Source organism: Colias croceus, chromosome 12, assembly GCF_905220415.1.
Source record: "Colias croceus chromosome 12, ilColCroc2.1".
NCBI classification, from domain to species: Eukaryota; Metazoa; Arthropoda; class Insecta; order Lepidoptera; family Pieridae; genus Colias; species Colias croceus.
In genome coordinates, this window is record NC_059548.1 from 7,615,568 (window position 1) to 7,636,133 (window position 20,566).

Sequence of the window (20,566 nt, forward strand, 5' to 3'; positions counted from 1 at the left end):
CAGAAGTTCCATAAAATACTACGAGATGTCACTAGTCTAAAAGGAACATACAAAAATTCATTCGATAAACGCTGAAAAAAAATTCTTATACTTTATTAATTTATTTTCGTCAGAACTTTATTTAAAAATAAGTTGAATGGTTTCTGTCCAAAAATTATGCTTTATTTACCTTAAATAACGAAATAAAAGGGTATAATATATTATGTACCTACATAGCTATATAATATATGTATATAATATATATAAGTATACTATATGCCGGGTCCAGACTGGTGAAACGTAACATGCAATGTAACATTCTGCCTTTCATTGCATGTTCGCTGCTGGTGTGGACGCATAGCGCGCTCTTAACGCGCATTCACTACGAACATCCCGCGTTCGTCTGTTTCCGCCATTCTGCCGCGAACATACACGTTTTTTTCGTGCGCGTCAAACCGGTAGATCACACGAAGCATGGAGTCCGAAGACCACGTTCTTGCTATGACGATTATCAGTACTTCATTATTAATAATACCAAACATAAATTATCCAACCAAAATATACCAAAATATACCAAACAAAAATTCCACGCAGTCTCGTCCTCCATGTTCGTTGCGTTCTCAAACGACCGTCCACATTGGCTGCTCTGCGCACACTACGCGCCAGGGGGGTGAAACTTAGAGTATGGTACATTATACAAGGAAACTAGCGACATCTATTGACTGTTCGGCAGCACTATTTAATTAACTTTTTCCTCAGAAGATGGCAGAACGTAAAATTTTTATGCAAAAAGAATAGAATGGCTATAAAAATAACTAAAATCATTTTATTTAGAACAAAATTCAATTGCTTTTATAAATATATAATCTATTCGATGAAACGATTTTTAAGTGCTATATACAGCGGAAAATGAAACGTTTTCTCTCATAAGTGTCAGTACCAGTGTTGCCGTTCTAAGAACGTTGTCTCAATCTAGGGAATTTAGGGGAACGTTTGGGGGATAAACAAATTCAGGGTACGTTTTGAAAATAGCAGAAAGTATCAAATCAGCCATACTGGTCGATTTGATACTGATTATGAAAGAAACGATGTGCCCAACAATTTTTTTTTCGTTTTCGATTTTGTTAGTTTTGCTAGTGACTTTTAATTTTGGAAAAAGGCAACCCTGTCCAATGCGAGATATGACAGGTCACAGGATAATCCGTTTGTTTTCTGAAATTTGAATTATTCTTGATTTCTTGAGTTTGTTGTTAATTTTAAAATGGCTTCTAGGAGGAAGGTGTATTGTGTTTTTGGATGTAGTGAAATGGGTAAGTTTTCTCAAAATTATATTTTATTTATAATGAACTGATGCTACCAGTAGGTACGTATCCCTTATTGTTTGTTTCGGTCATGGCCGCAGAACATCTTTGTTTGCATATAACCATATATTATCACTATTTTACAAAAATTATAAATATTTTAAATATTTGAGTATTACATATTTAATTATAAGTATATTTATTATTTGAATATATTAGGTATATAAAAATAATTAAATATGGAGAACACAACGTTTATTGCGTATTTCTGTACTGTAAAGGTTGTTTTTTATGTATTTACAGGAGCAATTATGCATCGTTTCCCTCACCCTTCAAGACGACGAGTTGTTTGCTATCGGGATGTCAATTGTTGGTGAATGACTAAAAGATCTTGAGCCTGACATGATCTAAAGAAACAAGAGAGACTGTGATTACCATTTCAAGCCTGAGCACAAAGTTTCAGGTCACCGATTACTCCATTTATCTGTTCCATCAATCTACTAGTGGTGAGTTTGAATATTACCTATAGTTAGTACTTTATTTATCAAATTAAAATTAATCATTATCTTAGGTAGGATTATTATATATAATATACAGGATTTATACCACACTATTTTTAGTTAGGGAACTGGTACTTATTTCTACTGGTAAAACACTACTAAGCTTTTAGTAACAGAGTCCTCAGTGGTAGACTAACTAGCTTGATGAGCACCAGTCAATGCTCTACCACTATTCTTTAGTTTCTTCAACCAGTTTTCATTCCAAAAAAGCTCAACTGCAAGCTTATTGTAAAAAATAAATAAAATGATACATTCTGTAATTTTATCTTTCGTAATTTTTGACTTTGCTACTAATAATATTTACAGGTATATTTCATTCTGCGAGTATAGCAGTTTACATGGAACATAACTATTCTCCGCCAAGGATGTGGCCTTATGAGACAAGGGCAAATGAAGATAATGATGTCCCCATTAAATCAGCAAATTTTAGATAAAGGTATAATAATTACTATTTTTTTTACTGCTCTTTTCACCTAAATGGGCAGAAGCAATTATGTAACATATCAAAATATAAGATACTTAAAATCTCATTCAAAATATCTGGTGAGTGATAAGTTGGTCCTAAGATACATCCAATTTGGGGGGTTATATGTTCAACATTTGTATTAATCTACATTTACTGTGCTGGGTGGGTTTATTCTGAAGTAACTCTGTAACTTGGTATTATAAAGTAAAGCAGAAATTTAGACACAACATCACTTGTCTCTCAAATGTACTGATTTCATTTGTAAAAAAATATCTTTAATAAAGTTTTTATTTTCTTTATAGGTCGCACAAAACATTGTGATGAATACTTAGTAAAAAAATATAAAGTCCCAAATTGAACAGAAAAATTGAAGTTAAAGAAAAGTATGGCTAAAGAGAGAAGTTTTAAATTGCCAATGCCGAAAATTAGTTGCTGGTCAGGCATTTCATAAAGTCACAGCAAAAATGTCAGAAGCTGGAATTTTTTTTACTGGAATACAATTTAAACAAGCTCTGAAAATACCTAAAGGAAGACGTTATACCGCTGAAGAAAAAGTGTTGGCCTTGACTTTGTTATTTTATTTGTTATGTTTGTGTTATTATACTGCTTAACCAAATACATATATAATATATAAATAATCTTAAGCTACTAGAATGCTAGTTATATAGTGTGGAAAAAAATGAATAAACTCCCAATTAATTTAAAAGCGTTTTTCTTTACCTGGCCCAATTATCTTTAGATTTTCAAATGTGTCAAGTGATTTGTTTTGTTGTTATATTTTTTATCACCTGGAAATGTTTAGCTTTAAGTCCAGCCACCAATTTATTACGCAACTAGATTTTTTTATATGCATTGTGTAATTGTGTAATTGTGCTACCTGATTTGGCTCCACTTTTCGGCTTCATTTTATTTTATTTTACTCTTTCATTTGTTGTCATTGTACTTGTATTGTTTTGTTTCACGTTGTGTTGTTTTAATTTTAATTATTGTATTCTGTGTCTATTATTGTGGAGTCAAATAAATGATCTTTCTTTCTTTCTTCTTTCTAAATTTGGGTTGGTTATATCACGCATACAATGATTGTACGCGGCATAACAGATCGACACAATAATACAGTTGTGATAAAGGTAACGCAATATAAATTATTATCAGAATAGCAATAATACCTATAGGCACGTATATAGATATACGTATAGGTATCTATAGCACTTTTAATGCGCCCGCCATACGCTTGGGGCGCTAGTGTTCATGGGTTCTCGTTTTATCACGCAAGATGCCTCTCTTTTCCTTATACATAGTTACTATACTCTTTGCTACGCGCCCCTTTGTGTTCGTCGAAAAACCGACAAATTTCGGATCGCTCCGCGCGCGGCTTGTAATGCTCGTAGCATGCGCGTGTAATGCACAATTCGCGCGCGCAAGACGTCCAAACTATGAGAAATTGTTACAAAGTGTGTTACCTTTCATGATACATTGCAGCAATGTGGACGGTGAATTCTTTCATTGCATGTTACATTGCATGTTACGTTTCACCAGTCTGGACCCGGCATAACCTATAATAAATAATAACTAATAAGTATAGTACAAATTTAGTTCATAGATATAAGTGTAGATTTTACGCATGACAAGGGTTGCCAACTTTTTTTACAAGAAATAAGTAAAGTATTTTCAGGTCTATGAAAATTATTAAACAGTATTTTAGCAAAACAAACAGTATTTATTGTACCTAGTGTGCGCCCTCTGACTAAATAAACAAAAAATGTGAGCGTCTAAATGTAACACATAATAATGTGTCTGCATTTTGATGCTGAAAACAGTATTTTGTATACTTTTTTTTTTAAAAGGTTTAAAGACATTTATTCCCATTAAGACATAAAGTCACTTACATGAGAAACTTAAATTTTAAACATAGGTATTTATAAAAAATATCATTCGTTAGATAAAAATTTAGAATATGTTACATACTATAAACATAAGTTTAGGTTAGGTACTCATTCATTGCATTCAAAGTTTGAGCGTGTGGTCTTCCAGGATGTGTTTCGCTAATTGTTTTTTGAATACAATGAATGAGTTTACACTTTTTAATTTGCTTGGCAATCCGTTATAGAAACGTGCTCCCTCGTATGTTGCCGTTCGCCTTCCATAATTCGTTCGGATCTTCGGGAGGGCAAGATAGCTAGCTCGTCTATTAGGATAGTGGCGATTTGATGTTGAGAATATTATATTTGTATTTATATTTTTATGTAGCGCTTTGTGGATGAACATACACGTATTATAAAAGTATAATTGTTTTAAATTCATTATTTTAGTATCGTCGTAGATTTTATTTGTAGAAGTTAAAAAAGGATATTTAAAAATGGTTTTAATAATTTTATTTTGTAAATAATTTTGTTTTTTGTTAAACAGTAAAAAGTATAATTTAGTGAAAAACAGTAGAATACTGTTTAAAACAGTATAGTTGGCAGCCCTCGGCATGACTAATGTTATCTTAATTATTAATATCTACCTAATTCTCGAATAAAGCCCACTGTCCCAGTATGAGATAATTAAATCGTGATAACTATGAGACATGCCGTATCATCAGAAAACCTTGTTTATTTAAGAGCCACGTAGCGATGCATATGATCAAAGCGGTAATCAGCAGATAAGATCGAAATGATAAAAAAATATTTTGTGTCATTATTTAGTAGCGTTACTTAATATTGTAATAGGTTTTTAATGTGTTTTTTTTTCATGAAATAGAATACATATAAAAATAAATGTTTGTCTGTGTATGCCTGATGGCTGATATAATAAATAAGTTTTTTCTTGAGCAGTGTTGTGCAAGCACCCACGAGTTGGTGCGATCAATCTTCGACAATATACCACAGATCGGAAGCCGGAGTGCACAGCTAGTTTTAAATAAAATATGGGTAGCGTTTATGAAATAAAAAGTTAGGTACATATATAAGTTGACTTTTTAGCAATTATTTGTAGTCTCTCATAATTATTACACAGCAATGTTTGGTTCATTTAGGCACTATTTATGCTCAGTAATAACTAATAACAAATAACTACCTAATATATGATTTTAAAAAGCTTATATTTTACGAGATTTGGGGCTCTTAGGAAAACGACAAGTCTTCTTCAGATGTAATAGTGCTACTATAATATTATAAAGAAAAAGTAATACTTTATCACAAAAAAATATGTGATTTTATTAAAGGAAAAAGGTAAGTAGTTGCTTGTAATCTAAAATAGGATAAATATTTTAGCTAATAATCAAAATGTTATCACATAATCAAACCCATTTCTTTGGACATTATTATCTATACAACGTGTTACATACATATATAAAAACTTAAAAAAGGATTTAAATACAAGCACAGTAATTTGGATCTTTCAACAGATAGTCATAGATTATAATCTGGATTCGCACTAAAACGTTAATATACTACATTTTACGTAAGTAAAAAGCGTAATATTATTTAAAATCTCTACCGACTACTTTTATTCGCATTAATTTTTGCTCATTAATCACTAGATATCCCATTTCCTCATTCCTACAACAGTTGCGGAAATGTAACTGATTGATTTATATCCATGTTACATATATCTATATATGTCGTGAGCATGTAAGAAAGTTTACGAGAAGGGCGAATGACACCTGTTCTTGAGAAAAAGTAAAAGAAATTCAAGGAAAATCGGCATGATGAAAAAGCGATAGCAATTGAACCAATACATATATACATGATGAATATTATTTTAAGATACCATAAGTCCAAATGCTTTTCCAAAACAGTGGTAATCAAAATTTAGCAGACAACTAACCTTTGTAATCGATTTAATGCATATTAATTATCAAATATTCTTATAAACGACGTATTCCTTACGTACTGAAATAATATAATAAGAGGATTTTTTATTATTTTTTTAACGCAAATGGAAATTGAATTTTTAAAATGCGGAGCAAAGTACCTACCTTGTTTTTAAAGTCCTTGGTTTTGAATTTAATTCGTATGTAAATAATGTCCAGGAACTATAATTAACTAATCAGTTCAAGTAAGAATGATAACGTTTATATATTTTGCTTGCTAAATTTAAATGCTTGCGTGTGATTTTAATATGATTGACATGATCGATTACAGTTAGTATATTATAGTATTCTAGAAACACATGGATAGAAAACTTTTCTCTCAACGCGATAGATAATTTCACTGAGAGTAGAATAATATTTGTAAATGTTTAAGTTTTTACTATTACCATGTTATTTGGGTACACACATATTTTCGATTTATAAAAACAGTCTTCCATACCTATATAGGTATAGTTTATCAATGTTATAGACTTTTGTATTTATACTTACCTATCTTAAACTTATTACTACAGACGTTGGAAACTACTCAAAACTATTTTCAAAATAACTTATAATTATATCTTATAATTATATATCTTATAATAATTTTTAAAATAACTCTCCAATGTGCTCGCCAGTCGCCACTGAATCGTCTATTATATTATCATATTATGCGTCTATCACAAGTCTATCCAAAAATTTGTCAAAGCATAAATTAAATTCACAGGAGAATGATTATGATTTTAATTTAATTAAAAAAATACCAATTAGGTATATTATGTAAGGAGGTTAATGCAGCAGTTTTGTTCTTTTACATGTTCTGATATACTAGAATGTCTACATAATAATAATAGTTAAAAAAAACTAAAAAACACGCTTTTTATAGAAAGCCGAACTAAAAAATAGAAAATTTTATCAAATTAGTGTATTGTCATCGGTCCTCAATAAATCTACAAAGTTTGAACGAAATCTGGCCGTTTAAAGTGGGTCAAAATTGCGCCCAAAGAAGTCGGTTACAAACAAACATACAGGTGAAGCTAATATAAAACGTGTAAAAATAAACGTTTTCACATTATTTTAACTCTACGTAAAATAATATTTCTCTATCAGCCAAAGACTACCTACTTACTTAGCCAATTTTCGTGAAACTTGATATCCTACTTGATGCCTACTTGATATGGGGAATTAAAACAATTTGTAAGTAATAAGTAAAAATATAACTAAAACAATTTTGTTAGATATAAAATTGAAAACATAAATAAAAAGCGCACCAACCTTTCTCTGTCCGTTTCGGGTAGCCTAATTAGAACATGCCGGCTCTTTCTTCTAGCACCATTAGCGTTTTTTAACGAACTTTGCCTCAACAACTGTCTATCGCACATTCTGCACTATTTAATTCACGTCCGTATTAATTAGTCGAACCTTCGCAATGGGAAGTTAGCGCGGCAGTGATACAGTATGCGTGAAAACTGTTAACGCATATATGTTACTATTCGACCTTAGCATACGTCACTAAGGCTCCTTGGATGATATAATACGTATATAATATAGCAAACAGGTTGGGGAAGTAAATCGCGATTTGTTATCGCCGTTTTGGCGCAAGTAATAATGGAGCGAATTGATTAGTTTGCGTCAGAGTTACTAAGTGTCGTGTTATATTTTGTAAAAGATTTTGTGATATTTCAAGGCCTTAAAATGTTATAGAATGTAGATGTTTATAATTATTATCAGCTTGCTTTGATTAACTTTTTATAGATAATCAATGCACTTTGCGTCATGCGTGTGAGTCTAATCTAAAAGGACACTCATTTGTTGTTTACACTTTACAGAAGAAATTTTCAAAATTAATTATTATAATGTAAGTGGAATGTGGATAGGTACTATAAAATATACACTTCCTTTTAGATGTACTTATAGATGGATATAGAGTTCCACGTTGGTTGTGTAAGTATTATATTTCTTACTCTACTACAAGATACATTTTTATTTTTTGTATTATTATTAAGAAAACAAATATGTAAAGGGTTTCAAATTATTCCTTTACGTTTACAAAATTCCTTATAACATCCATGTTTATCAAGCGAATGTTTCCAGAAATAATATTATTACAATAAACAAAAAAGGTTTAGAGCAGTCAACTGAGTATGGATACATAATTATCGAGATGAAACGATAATATTCATATAAATTTAATATTTGTTATTATGAAGCACATCCATTATTTGTGAATACAAAGGGCATTTGTTATGCTATCCTCTAAAGTCTAATATTCTGTGAATGCGTTAACGGTTAAATCTATAGGTACATGCTTTATAATTTATTTACCAGTTATAATGATTATGAATATTTGTTTATTTCGTCAATGTAATGTAGTACCTATTACGTATTTAGATAGTTAAAAATTAATTTATTTTTTCTTAGAAATAACTTAAATATTACATATTTATATTTTTAATAAACTTAAAAATATATTCTACTGAATAATTAGTCAGGTTTATTGTAAATTTATAATCTAATCTTACAGTTACCATAGCAGCTACTGAAACCGAGACAGAAACCTTATTTCAAAGATTGATTAATTGAAGGTAGGTTCTAAAAAATATTTTTATTTACCTCCTTCGATAAATAATGTGATTGTGTATACGTAATATTGTGATTATGTCGTAGATTGGTAAATTGTAAATATCGGATATGTAATACGGTACCAGGAGATCACGGCTCCTGATTTCCCAAAGGATTATGACACTGAAGCAATCTGATCGACTGCACGCGCTGTTCATGGGAGCAAGCTAAATCTTCAAATGATCTAAGTTAGGTATGTGATCACTTTTATTTGATTTATGTAGTCCTGGTACCGATCGTGAAATTTAATAGAGAAATTAAATTTTCGTTCCTGTATGTACCTACCTACTTAATATGTTTTTTTTTCTTTTTATTGTAAAAACACATCAACAATTTAAAAAAATGTATGATTCATAAGGGCATGTTAACCAAAATTTTGTGTGTATCTAACCTTGATATTCCAACGTTAGCACAAATATGTTAATGGTGTAAAATAAAAACGTACCTATAACGACAAATGCTTCCACGCTAACGAATATCGTAAATATCTTTTGAAATATTTTCTAACATATTTTGTTTTATATTGATTTCATAAAATTTATGTACTTAAACTATTATTATGTTAACAGTTAGTTTTAATATCCTATTTTTGATGATTTATGGGAATAATATCAGCTTTAGCACACTTGTATTTCACTAATCGGAACTTAGTGTTATCACTTTGATACGACACATCAGATTGAAATATAAATCGTAACTGATTTATTTGCCCACTAGAAATTGTTTTAAGCCTTTGACTTGACCACACACGGCGGTTCCAGACGATTGCTCGCGAATTTATCTTAGGTAGGTACAATTAGATAAAATTGAGGCACGTATCCGATTTTTTACATTATGTATTTCATGCAAATGCTGTTTTTCTTTATGAAATCTTGTGCAAACCAGTCTATGCTTTCGTTTTATCTAACGCAGAATTCTGACTAATACACAAAATGCTATGTCACGATTGTTTTAATTACGTTTTAATATTATTTCGTGTAATCACTCACAAATGTGACAATCATTGTCCAAGAGGAAAAACTGCTTTTTTTTTTTGCACCCGTCATCACAGGGTGTTCGCGCCACCTCTGGATTATAGTCCAGAGACATTTTTGCTTAATTTTTTTTTACACGAATAACATTAAAATACAATAAAAATACAATATAAACTTTAAAACATAATAAAAAATACTGGTATAAGTTACTAATAAAATACAATAATTACTTAAAAATTCAGAAAAAAAACACGGCACAAAAACATTCAACTTAATCCTATATCACAGTAAAGAGCTAAACTAATATCACACACTATTCCTTTGGTTCACTACGACTACAATATTTCTACAATATTATAGGAACGCATCCCTACACTTGTCCCCCAGGGCGGAAGGCAGATTCTCACCCGTCATCGCCATGCCCAATTTTTGCTCAATAGCATATCTATTTTTTGCAAAAATTGGACACTCGAGTAACAGGTGAGGAACCGTCTCCTCAACTCCAGGCTGACATAGACACGACGGATTATCCTTCAGCTTGAATCTGTTCAAGTAGAAGGCGAATCCGCCGTGACCGGTCAGTACGTACTTGTGTGGTGTGGTGAGGAAAAACTGCTTTAAAAAGGGACATTTTTTCTTAACTTTAATTTTTCTGCCTGAGACTTTCCATTAAATTACCTAGGTACTACTTCATCAAATGATAATAATTTTTTAACAAAATCGCCTTCGAATTGTCAGAACATGACAAAAATTTAAATAGAACCAGCTGAAAATGGAAGGCTGAAAAGAAACTTTGAAAGCGGGTAACAAACACAATGAAAGATAAGACAGTCGATTTGAGAACTTTCTCCTTTTTGGAACTCGGTTGAAAAAGGGGAAAATAAACCGTAAAACTAGTTTAAATTGAACCGTTAAAATACTCAAAAATATTTCAATTTACAGCATTTAAGTGAGAAGACATTTTATGTTTTATGTAGGGGTATTGAACAAAATTTCATCGTCTTTCATTCTACAAAAACTATCAAAAATAAATAATTTTCTGCATACTCTAGCTACTGTTCTAATAAAATTACTACAACATATAAGATTAAAACTTTGAAAGTTGATGTTTGTAACTTAGGTTTGTAATAAGGATTACAGAATCACGAAAAACAATTGGATTTAGCAAATCTTCGGTCACAGAAAGTTTTTAAATTGGATCAACACTTTCCTATGTGTAAACTATTGTTAAACTTACTCTATTATATATTATTTTTAACATTGATTCAATAGATATTAATTTTAATGTAATTATTTAATTTTATATCCATAGACAATGATCAGCGCTGTCATGCTTGGAATTGCAATACTTGCATAAAATCCTAACAATCCATAGATTGTGGAATATAATTATGGTGAAATAATATATTATTTTATATCTACTCCATGATAACATAAAAAGTAGTTATTTCTAAGAAGTTGTGATAATAATACTGTATGAAGACTGTATGAATAATAATTAACTCTATGATCAACAATGATTATAGTGTTTTTTTGATGTGACGTTTGTATCCAATTATTTTTTGTGAGACATTCATACATTCAATTAATATTAATTTCTATTTCTGTTTTTTTTTGTGCATTATTACTCGATTTACGTAAATAAACTGTTTTTTTTTATAAATATTTTGGTTACCTACCGTCTATTTTTTCTATAAATTATAATTATTTATCTAATCCAGGGGTTGAATTCTTAGATCAGGTTTAACTTACTATTTTGGATTGTCTGGCAGAAATCGCTTATAGAATTATTTACTTCACAGATCGTTTCAAAACTATATAAATCAATAGGTAATAATTATATAGGTATGTCGGCGTCCTTAATTTAAATTTTAAATTTATTTATTTTTATTCTAAATTTTAATACCACTTATCATATATTTTTATTATTAGGTCTATAGACTCTGTCAACATTTCATACAGTTTTGAATAGCCATTTTAGATAGGATTAGTTTCTGTCAAGATATACATATTTGCTAAAAATAAAATTAGGAGTGAATAATTAACATGGAAAAAACGTGTTAAAAAATAAAAATACACATATTATGTGTAATATATATAAAAAATTAGATAACATTTACGAAGTTAAGTAGTTAAATAAAAATATGTATCCTCAAAATTTGTTTGAATTTAAAATTATATTCATAAAATTGTGATAATTCAAACACACAGTTTATGTCCATCTAATCTAATCATACATAGGTACAACCAGAGCGGTCTTATTTCGCTATTTTTCTCCTGAGAAACGGAAATAGAGGTCGGGAAGTCTCGTTTATTTATTTTACGCTATAATTGCTAATATGGCATATTCTCTTGTTCTCGATTACGTAAACCGATTGCTTGTTGCGCAAGGTTTCAACGTGTTTACCTATTTAGATCGCTATTTAAATAAAAATAGTAGGTAGGTATATGATTAAACCTTTTTCTTATTGCAAATATAATAACATGATTGAACTTCTTAGTAGGCAGATTAGTTAAACGTGTAAGGTATGATAATAAAGTGGCAGATTAAAAGGTTGATATTTTTCAAACGAATTAGTTTTTTTTTCTTTATTTTTTTACTAGCGGTCCGACCCGGCTTCGCCCGTGGTACATATTTTGCAATAAAAGGTAGCCTATGTTCTTTCTCAGGGTCTAAAGATTGTCTGTGCCAAATTTCATCAAAATCGGTGGAGAGGTTTAAGCGGGAAAGCGTAACAGACAGACAGACAGACAGGCAGACAGAGTTACTTTCGCATTTATAATATTAGTCTTAGATACTAGATACTATATACCTTTTCAAATATATTTTAATATTTTAAACTAGCTGTTATTATTATTTGAGATTTGAATATTTAGACACGCGAATGCGACCTATAGTATACCACGTAGTATATTATTATTAGTCTGTGGGATAGATACCTTATTTTCTGTGGTTTGACTGCTAGGTACCTAAAAGTACCTATCGTCATTCGAGACCGCGATGTTCCGACAATTTTCTAAGAGAATCACATCTCATCTCATCTACCCGTAGTAGGTACTATTTAATAAAAATAAAATGTTGTGTAGTTTTATGAAACCACGGTAAAAGTGAAACTTTTTTTCACACTATAGACATTTAACTAAAAATTATCGTAATTGTACGATAATTATCGTACGTATCGTGCGTCACAGCGACATGCGCTACACAGACCAAAAAGTTTGAGACGATGTAACAATAATACAAAAGCTGTGTAAAAAAATATAACAATACATAAACTGTGTACCTAAGTACTAGCAATATTCAATAATTCATAGATTATTCAATAAAACAAATTGTTTAGTTATCCTTGCATAATTACTAATTCAGCTTATATCTATCTAGTAATTACTAATTAGCTTCAAGAGCAGTGTTGTGAAAATAATCATTCGATTGAGTTTCTTATCTGATAATCCCAATTTAGAGTTGAGGGTTGTATTAAGGGGTTCTTCCCTTCTTCTATTTACTTGATTGGCAGTGAAAAATCATTTCGGCATCATTATCAGCTCTTGTTCCACTTTATTAATTAGCTGGTTTTTGGATGACGTTGCGTTTAAATCAACATTTTAAAATTATGCGATTTTATTATTTTCAGTAACTTAGGGTGCTTTTCCACCAATAATGTGCGATGATGTGTAGCGAGGAATGCGTATGTAAAGATATGCTTAATGCTTATGTATGCATTTCATTTAGTTTGAAGATTGAAGCAAGACTATTGGTTATTTACAAACACATTCCTTCGCTACACATTCTCGCATATTATTGTTGGAATAGCACCCTTATCGCATAGGCGATAGTACCTAAAATAGTACACATCTCATAAAGTTCATACGTTCTTTAACCTACTAATAAAATATAGAGGTAGTTACATAGAAGACAATAAAGTAACAACTCTGTATAATCTATTATATATTATATTTTGTATTGTTATTGTGATTGAAAAGTGATGTTTTATGTTCCATATTATTTATTGTACATTGTATGAAGTTAAATTTTGCGGTGCCTTTTATTTTTTATTGACCGCTAGCGTTCAATCTTATTTCATTTCATATCTACCTTTAAACCTAGATAGAACCTAGATAAATTTGAATTTTAGTTATGAATTAAATTGCAGTAGGTATACTTTTTTTAATATAAGTATTTACTTAAATTTTTATTTAATTTTAAATATACTCACTGATGCTGTTTTTGTTATCTTAAACAGTTACTTAGACTAATCTTTATTTTTATAGATATGTGTACCGTGTAGCTAACGTTTATACAATGTTTACATCCAGAAATGAATAAAGTATGAACATTTTAGAATAGTAGGTAATAGTTTAACTATAACCACACAGCCCTTCGTAGCCTTGAAAAAATTCACATTAAAAGTAATAACTAATAAGAATAGCCTAATAGAGGAATTGCGAATCCATACTAATATTTTAAAAATGCAAAAGTAACTCTGTCTGTCTGTCTGTTACTCAATCACGCCTAAACTACTGAACCCATTTGCATGAAATTTGGTATAGAGATAATATTTTGATACCCGAGACCTTTCTCGTCCTTACATGTCTTTACATAGGCTACTTTTTACCCCGGGAAATCCCACGGGAACGGGAACTATGCGCGTTTTTCTTTGCATGCGGGCGAAGCTGCGGGTGGAAAGCTAGTCATTTATAAATCAAATTTAAATAAACACTTAGACGTATATTGAATATTATCACTCATTGTTTATGTTTGAAGTTTTATTTCCTCATACTACTTTAATTTTTGTCCGTTGGGTTTACTATAAGTCCCTTACCCTTTGCAACAACTCCTTGCTGTGGTGTTTCCTGCTTCTGTGACAGTCATGCTTTGGATCGTCATCTTGTATGTAAACAATCTGGAATTAAATAAAAATCATTTTTTATTCAGAAATCTATACCTACGATTGTTTGTGTGATTACAAGGATAGTAATAAAATAAACAAAGATACCTATAATTAATTTGTAACCTAGAACAGAACGTCATCTTTAGCCTCATTTTCCTCCTTTACCTAGTAGATAGGGAGGCGAGGTAGCTAAATGGCGTAATTCAACGGCGTCGTCGAGACTTATCAAAATCGAAAGAGAAAATAATTTCAAAAAGAAAAGCTTCTATGGTAAAAACCATTTTAGCGGTGGGTTTGGCGTGTACGGATTTTCAAAAATGTAAAAAAAAAACAGTTACTTGGGCATTCTCGAGCGCGTCAGATATTCATACTACGTATGCCCCAAGTCCCTCTGATAACAACGGTATACTAATCTGCCGGTTTGCGTGGTGGGGCTAGGCATATAAATTCGTCAAAAATGCACAGAAAAAAAATTTACTCGAGCGCGTCAGATTTTCGGAAGGGGTGTTAAGTAGTATGACGATAAGTTATGATGAATTTTTGAAAATGCAGAAAAAAAGAGTCCTTTTGAAATACTCGAGCGCGTCAGATTTTCATAGGGGAGGTTTATCTCGGTATCCTGAAAGCATATTTTCTTAATCTGACAAAAATGTTGGTGGGTTCTCTTAATCTGACCGAAAAAGGTTTGTGGGTTTCTTTTTTTTAATCATCGTTATTTCATATCAATTTTTCTTAACTCCCTCAGTTTTCGAGATATACACAAAAAACCGGGAGTTTGAGTTTTTACGATGCTTCAAGTAAAAAAAGTTTTAACTTTGGACAAAAATGAAAAGAGACCTTTTTTTGTAAAATAAAATTACCTTTTTTGTTTATTTAAACTTTTTTTTTGTAAAAAGTAAAGTTTGCTACTTATATGCTGCAACGCGTTTTTCGGAAGATGAAATGGCTCCTCCAGACTTCCGGTCATGCGGAAACCGGCAGATTTTGTATTTTTAATAAGTTTTAGATTATATTCTTCAAAATAAAAATAAAAACAATCACGCTCGAGAATGCCGGATTAACGTTTTTTTTTTACAAGTTCGCGACCCTATAACTCGGCGGCGTCAAGGACTTATGGTCAGATTAGTTAAATTTAGTCTTAAAACACTAAAATCAACCCCCAATATCTTAATCTGACGCGCTCGAGTATTTCAGACTATCGATTTTTTTTTACTAATCTGATCGTCTATCCTAGGCGCGCGTCACAACATATAGAGCTAAATAGTTAACAAGGTTGTTCTATTAGGTCTAAGGTATCTCTCATATCTTAAACTGCCACGCTCAAGTATTACAGAAAATTCCCCTCTTCGCCTCCCTATCTATAGGTACTTAGTAGACGTTATACCTATGTCATTTGTAAGTTATAACTACTTTCCTAAATATTTCATTATTTACTTTTGGGTTTCTTTATTGAAAACATTCTTCATATTCTTTTTTTTCAACCTTAAAACTACTTCTTAGTTTCCTTTAAAAAATAATTGAACCTTAGAAAACAACCTTAGATAAAATTAAAATCCCTCTAGGGAAATAGGTGCATAAACATTTAATTTAGAACATAGATACATAGCTTCCGTATCAAAAACTAATACCCAAAGAATTTGGCTATATGGACGATCTTATTCATAGTAGGATAATATACCTAATATAATTCAGATAACACAAGAGATATTTATAGTAATTCCCATTATTTGATTTGTATTTATTGTAAATGTTGCTCCCATGAAACGAATGAGTCATTCTTCAAACGGGGTTTCAGTCGCCCATTCATCATTCTCACTAGAATCGACTATCGGACATTTGGAATAATTAGTTCATCTATGAGATGTTAATTAGTCTGAATAGTAGTTAAATACCTAATTTAGGCACTGAGCAAAATTCTAGCGCCATATCGAATGTTTTTCTATGGATACGCACTACTGATATCACAAGCACATTTACTGAAATAACAAGACGTGATAACTGCGTTAAAAACAACCGACTTCAAACTTGCACTTGCAAAAATGCCCATAAAATAAAAACTACTGGGCCTATCCGAATAAAATTTTTATGGGACCAATTCGACACCATTCCGCATCGAACAAAAAAAGAATCACGTAAATCGGTTCAGAAACCTCGGAGTAATCGGTGTACATACATAAAAAAAAATAAAAAACATACCGGCCGAATTGATAACATCCTCCTTTTTTTGAAGTCGGTTAATAAAAATATATTACAATTTCTAAATGAAGTTTAATGTGCTAAATGCAATCAATCAGGTTCACCAGTATTAGTTAAATTGATTGTATAAATATTTCCATCCAAATTTTTGATGAAATATAATCGAAAAAATACACTATAGCGTCTGCGAGAATTGATAGATATTTATAAAGATAATAATTATGGCGATAACTCTAAAGGATCAACTAAATATGTTTATTATTTGAGTTCTAGAAAGCACGATTTTACATTTTTCACTCAAACGGCAAACCGTAGAATTTGAAAATTCTTATCAGATCGTAAATATGTTATGTTCACGAGTTTCAGAAACTGAATACAAAATCTCCTTACACACTTATACATTTCATGACCTCATAGACTCACAGATTAGATATGTTTCAGTTGCATTTCTATTACCATTAGCGAGGACATAGCCATAGTTATAAGGTTTGAAAGATTTATAGCAATAGCTCGATGAGTTCTATAGCAGTTAGCAGGAAACAGTCAATTCATCACAATTCATTCGTCGAGTGCTTTCTCCATTTGTAGTAATGGCCTGGCTAACGTCATTCCATTATTTGCTTAGAAAATTGTGTAGTCTTAGGTTAGGTAGGTGTAGTCTTATGTAATCTTAGGTTCATAGGTATTTTAATTGAACAAACACGCAGATTTGTGTGTGGTGTGTGGGGTTTGAATCGGATAAAAACTATGGTTCAGGATACATCGCCCATTTTTGCAAGTGACTACTATCAAGCTGATTTTCCGTTTGTAGCTTTATTTTGATGAGACACCGAATAATTTCGTGTACGAAACTCTCGATTGTGGTAGCTAACAGAGATAACAAGGATAAAATTTTTTGATTTGATGGTTCTCAAATATTTATTACGCAATTTGTAGGACAATATGTCTGTTGAATTATATAAACATTAATTAAGTGAAAACAAAAAAATCAGCTTGTTAGTAATCATTTATGATGACCTCGTTATCGATAGACTTTGGAAAGGGGGACTCTTTGAACAAACCATAGATTTTGTAGGACAAATATTTTTTCGAATAATTTAGGTAATTATCTTGAGATTGAACAAAAAAAAAAATTCAGTTAGTAATAAATATTTGAGAACCATCGAATCAAAAATTTTTATCCTTGTTATCTCTGTTAGCTACCACAATCGAGACTTTCGTACACGAAATTATTGGGCGTCTCATCAAAATAAAGCTACAAACTGAAAATTAGCTTGATAGTAGTCACTTGCAAAAATGGACGATGTATCCTGAACTACTAGATTATTTTAAACTAGCAGTCACAGTAGATGAAATATCTATACTAATATTATAAAGCTGAAGAGTTTGTTTGTTTGTTTGCTTGAATGATCTAATCTCTTGAATGATCTAATCTCAGAAAATACATACTGGTCCGATTTGAAAAATTTTTTCGGTGTTAGACAGCCCATTTACCGAGGATGGTTATAGACTATATTGTATCAACACGCGAAGACCAACAACAAGAGCTGAGTAATGCGGGTGCAACCGCGGGGAACAGCTAGTTAGATATAATTGGCGGATTCGTCACGATATGATATAACGAAGTGTTTTTGATGGCAATACTTTTATAAAAAACTTCAAAGTCAATGAGTATTTGCTAAACCGTGTCTGGTTGTTTGAATAGCTGGGGTTTTTTACCTTTGGTAAATGATGACATAGAGTCATCATAATATTCTTACCTAGGTGTTCATTTTGCATCGATAATCGATATAAAATTCTCGTTAAATTTATAACTTTACCCAGAAAATTTCACGTCAGGAATAAACTAACTTTGAGTTTCCAGGTGTTCGAGGAATATTACTGCCTATGTTACTTAGTTAATTTTTATTTGTAAAGTGTAATTAACTATAGAAAATTTCTTTAAATTTCCAATTTATTTAAATCTCACAGCATAAAATAAAAATATGTAAAAATATCTAACAGATTATGAATTCTAAAAAAATTCTTTTATTTTCGACATTATTCTGAAATGTTCTACCCAAAACACAATTTTACAATAAATAAATGAAATTAAGCAACATTCATCGATCGTGCTCACACTATTAAAGCCGTCTGATGGAATCAAGGACACATTGAACAATGAGTACTTACTGTTATCACCAGGTGTTGTATCACAAACACTAACCACTTTCACTATATTTGCATTTTACACTGCACTATTCGCGCTATATACCTAAATGGATATTTATTTGTTTATATTTTAGAAATAAGTACGAATACGTTGGTGCGCGCGCGCCGGCCCGTGTCGCCAATGAGACGAAACAACGATCAGTCGACGTACATTTTTTATATTCTTCATCCTATTAGGGTTCTCGACGGGTTACGGGAGTGGAATCTGGATCGATGGACCCGTTCCCGCGTACCGTGGTAACGATATTTACCTGCGGTCGCGAATTTGTGTAACTTTTATGTTTGTAATTTCACGCTATTATAATATTATAGTTGATTAAATTGCAGTTTTTATTGTAAGGCTGATTAGTTTTTGCACTATATATTTTTTGCTTATTGTTATAATGTTAAAATATTTTTTTTTAATTAGGTCGATAGAATTTATATTTTTTGGTTTTTATGGCATTCAAATGCTTTATAAATATAAATTTGTAAATAATATAAAAAATCTTAAGGTTAGGCATCCGCCCCGGAATGGCGCGAAGGATGCGGGTTCGAGTCCCGCCTCGTGATCGAATTTTTTCTATTCTTTATAAATTTATAAATTTATAGGTCGATAGAATCTATGTAAAGCTATAAATATTTTAATGAATATGGTTCCTACATTTTTACGGATAACGCGATAGTAATCACTTAAATATTATAATATGCACTTGCGCCGTCAGCGACCTTGGATGACAAAGAGTATGTTCCTATGGTCTTTAAATTTATTTAGGTAGGTATGAAGAGTTTTTAAACATCGAAACTGCAACAAAAATATCGGTACCTTCGGTATAAGCTCCACTATTGATATTCATATAAGTACCTAAGTGTTGTAGAGTTTACTATCCATTCTTCCATTCAAATTTAATGAATGTCCTTATACATGCATTTTATTTATGCTATACTAGTGGTCCGGCTTCGCCCGTGGTACATATTTCGCAATAAAAGGTAGCCTATGTCCTTTCTCGGGTATCAAGATATCAAAATACCAAATTTCATGCAAATTGGTTTAGTAGTTTAGGCGTGATTGATTAACAGACAGACAGAGTTCCTTTCGCATTTATAATATTAGTATGGATTGTGCTCCATTCATATTGCTATGTCAATCAATGTAAGTATCAAGTATGTCAGCAGTATGAAAGTAGTATAGGTTGCTTTTGATCCTTCACGTGAGCGAAGCTTCGAGCTAAATAAATCAAAGAGATAGAATCTATAGGTTGAGATAATATGGTTCCTGCAGATTTTACGCTGACTGTAACATTAATTAAACACATTGTATGTCTGGGATCCAATCTTAATCCTTTTGAAACGTACGAAGTTTACAAGACAAAATGTTATTTACTGCAAGAGTCGGCAATTAATCTAGACGAAGAATTTTGAACTCATTTGCAGAGTCGTTAAAACTGATTGTCTCCAACAGTGAAGTTGACGGCTTAAATGATGTTATCTGGATACTATAGCCCTCTTTAAGCATACTTCAAAGAAAATGATTCAAACAGAAATAACTAGCGA

General features: G+C 31.2%; 1 protein-coding gene and 1 long non-coding RNA gene across 3 annotated transcripts in view; one reads left to right on the forward strand and one right to left on the reverse strand.

Annotated features, from left to right (window-relative positions):
* The window catches only part of LOC123696337 (glutathione hydrolase 1 proenzyme-like), a 40,857-nt gene extending 21,710 nt beyond the window's left edge, over positions 1-19,147 (reverse strand). Inside the window, exons 1-2 of one of the 2 annotated variants that reach the window (XM_045642452.1) lie at positions 18,995-19,147; positions 14,558-14,638 (exon numbers count right to left, since the gene is read on the reverse strand). In XM_045642452.1, the coding sequence (XP_045498408.1) occupies positions 14,558-14,622 (65 nt within the window). In that variant the 5' untranslated portion in view covers positions 14,623-14,638; positions 18,995-19,147. Of the gene's footprint in view, positions 1-7,416; positions 7,620-14,557; positions 14,639-18,994 lie in introns of those variants that run through there. The other variant, XM_045642451.1, reaches the window with a different exon arrangement.
* Positions 1,086-3,059, forward strand: LOC123696365. Its single transcript, XR_006752063.1, has 4 exons — positions 1,086-1,289; positions 1,584-1,786; positions 2,147-2,276; positions 2,609-3,059. It is a non-coding gene; the product is annotated as an uncharacterized LOC123696365 (long non-coding RNA).
* Positions 19,148-20,566: the final 1,419 nt, after the last annotated feature.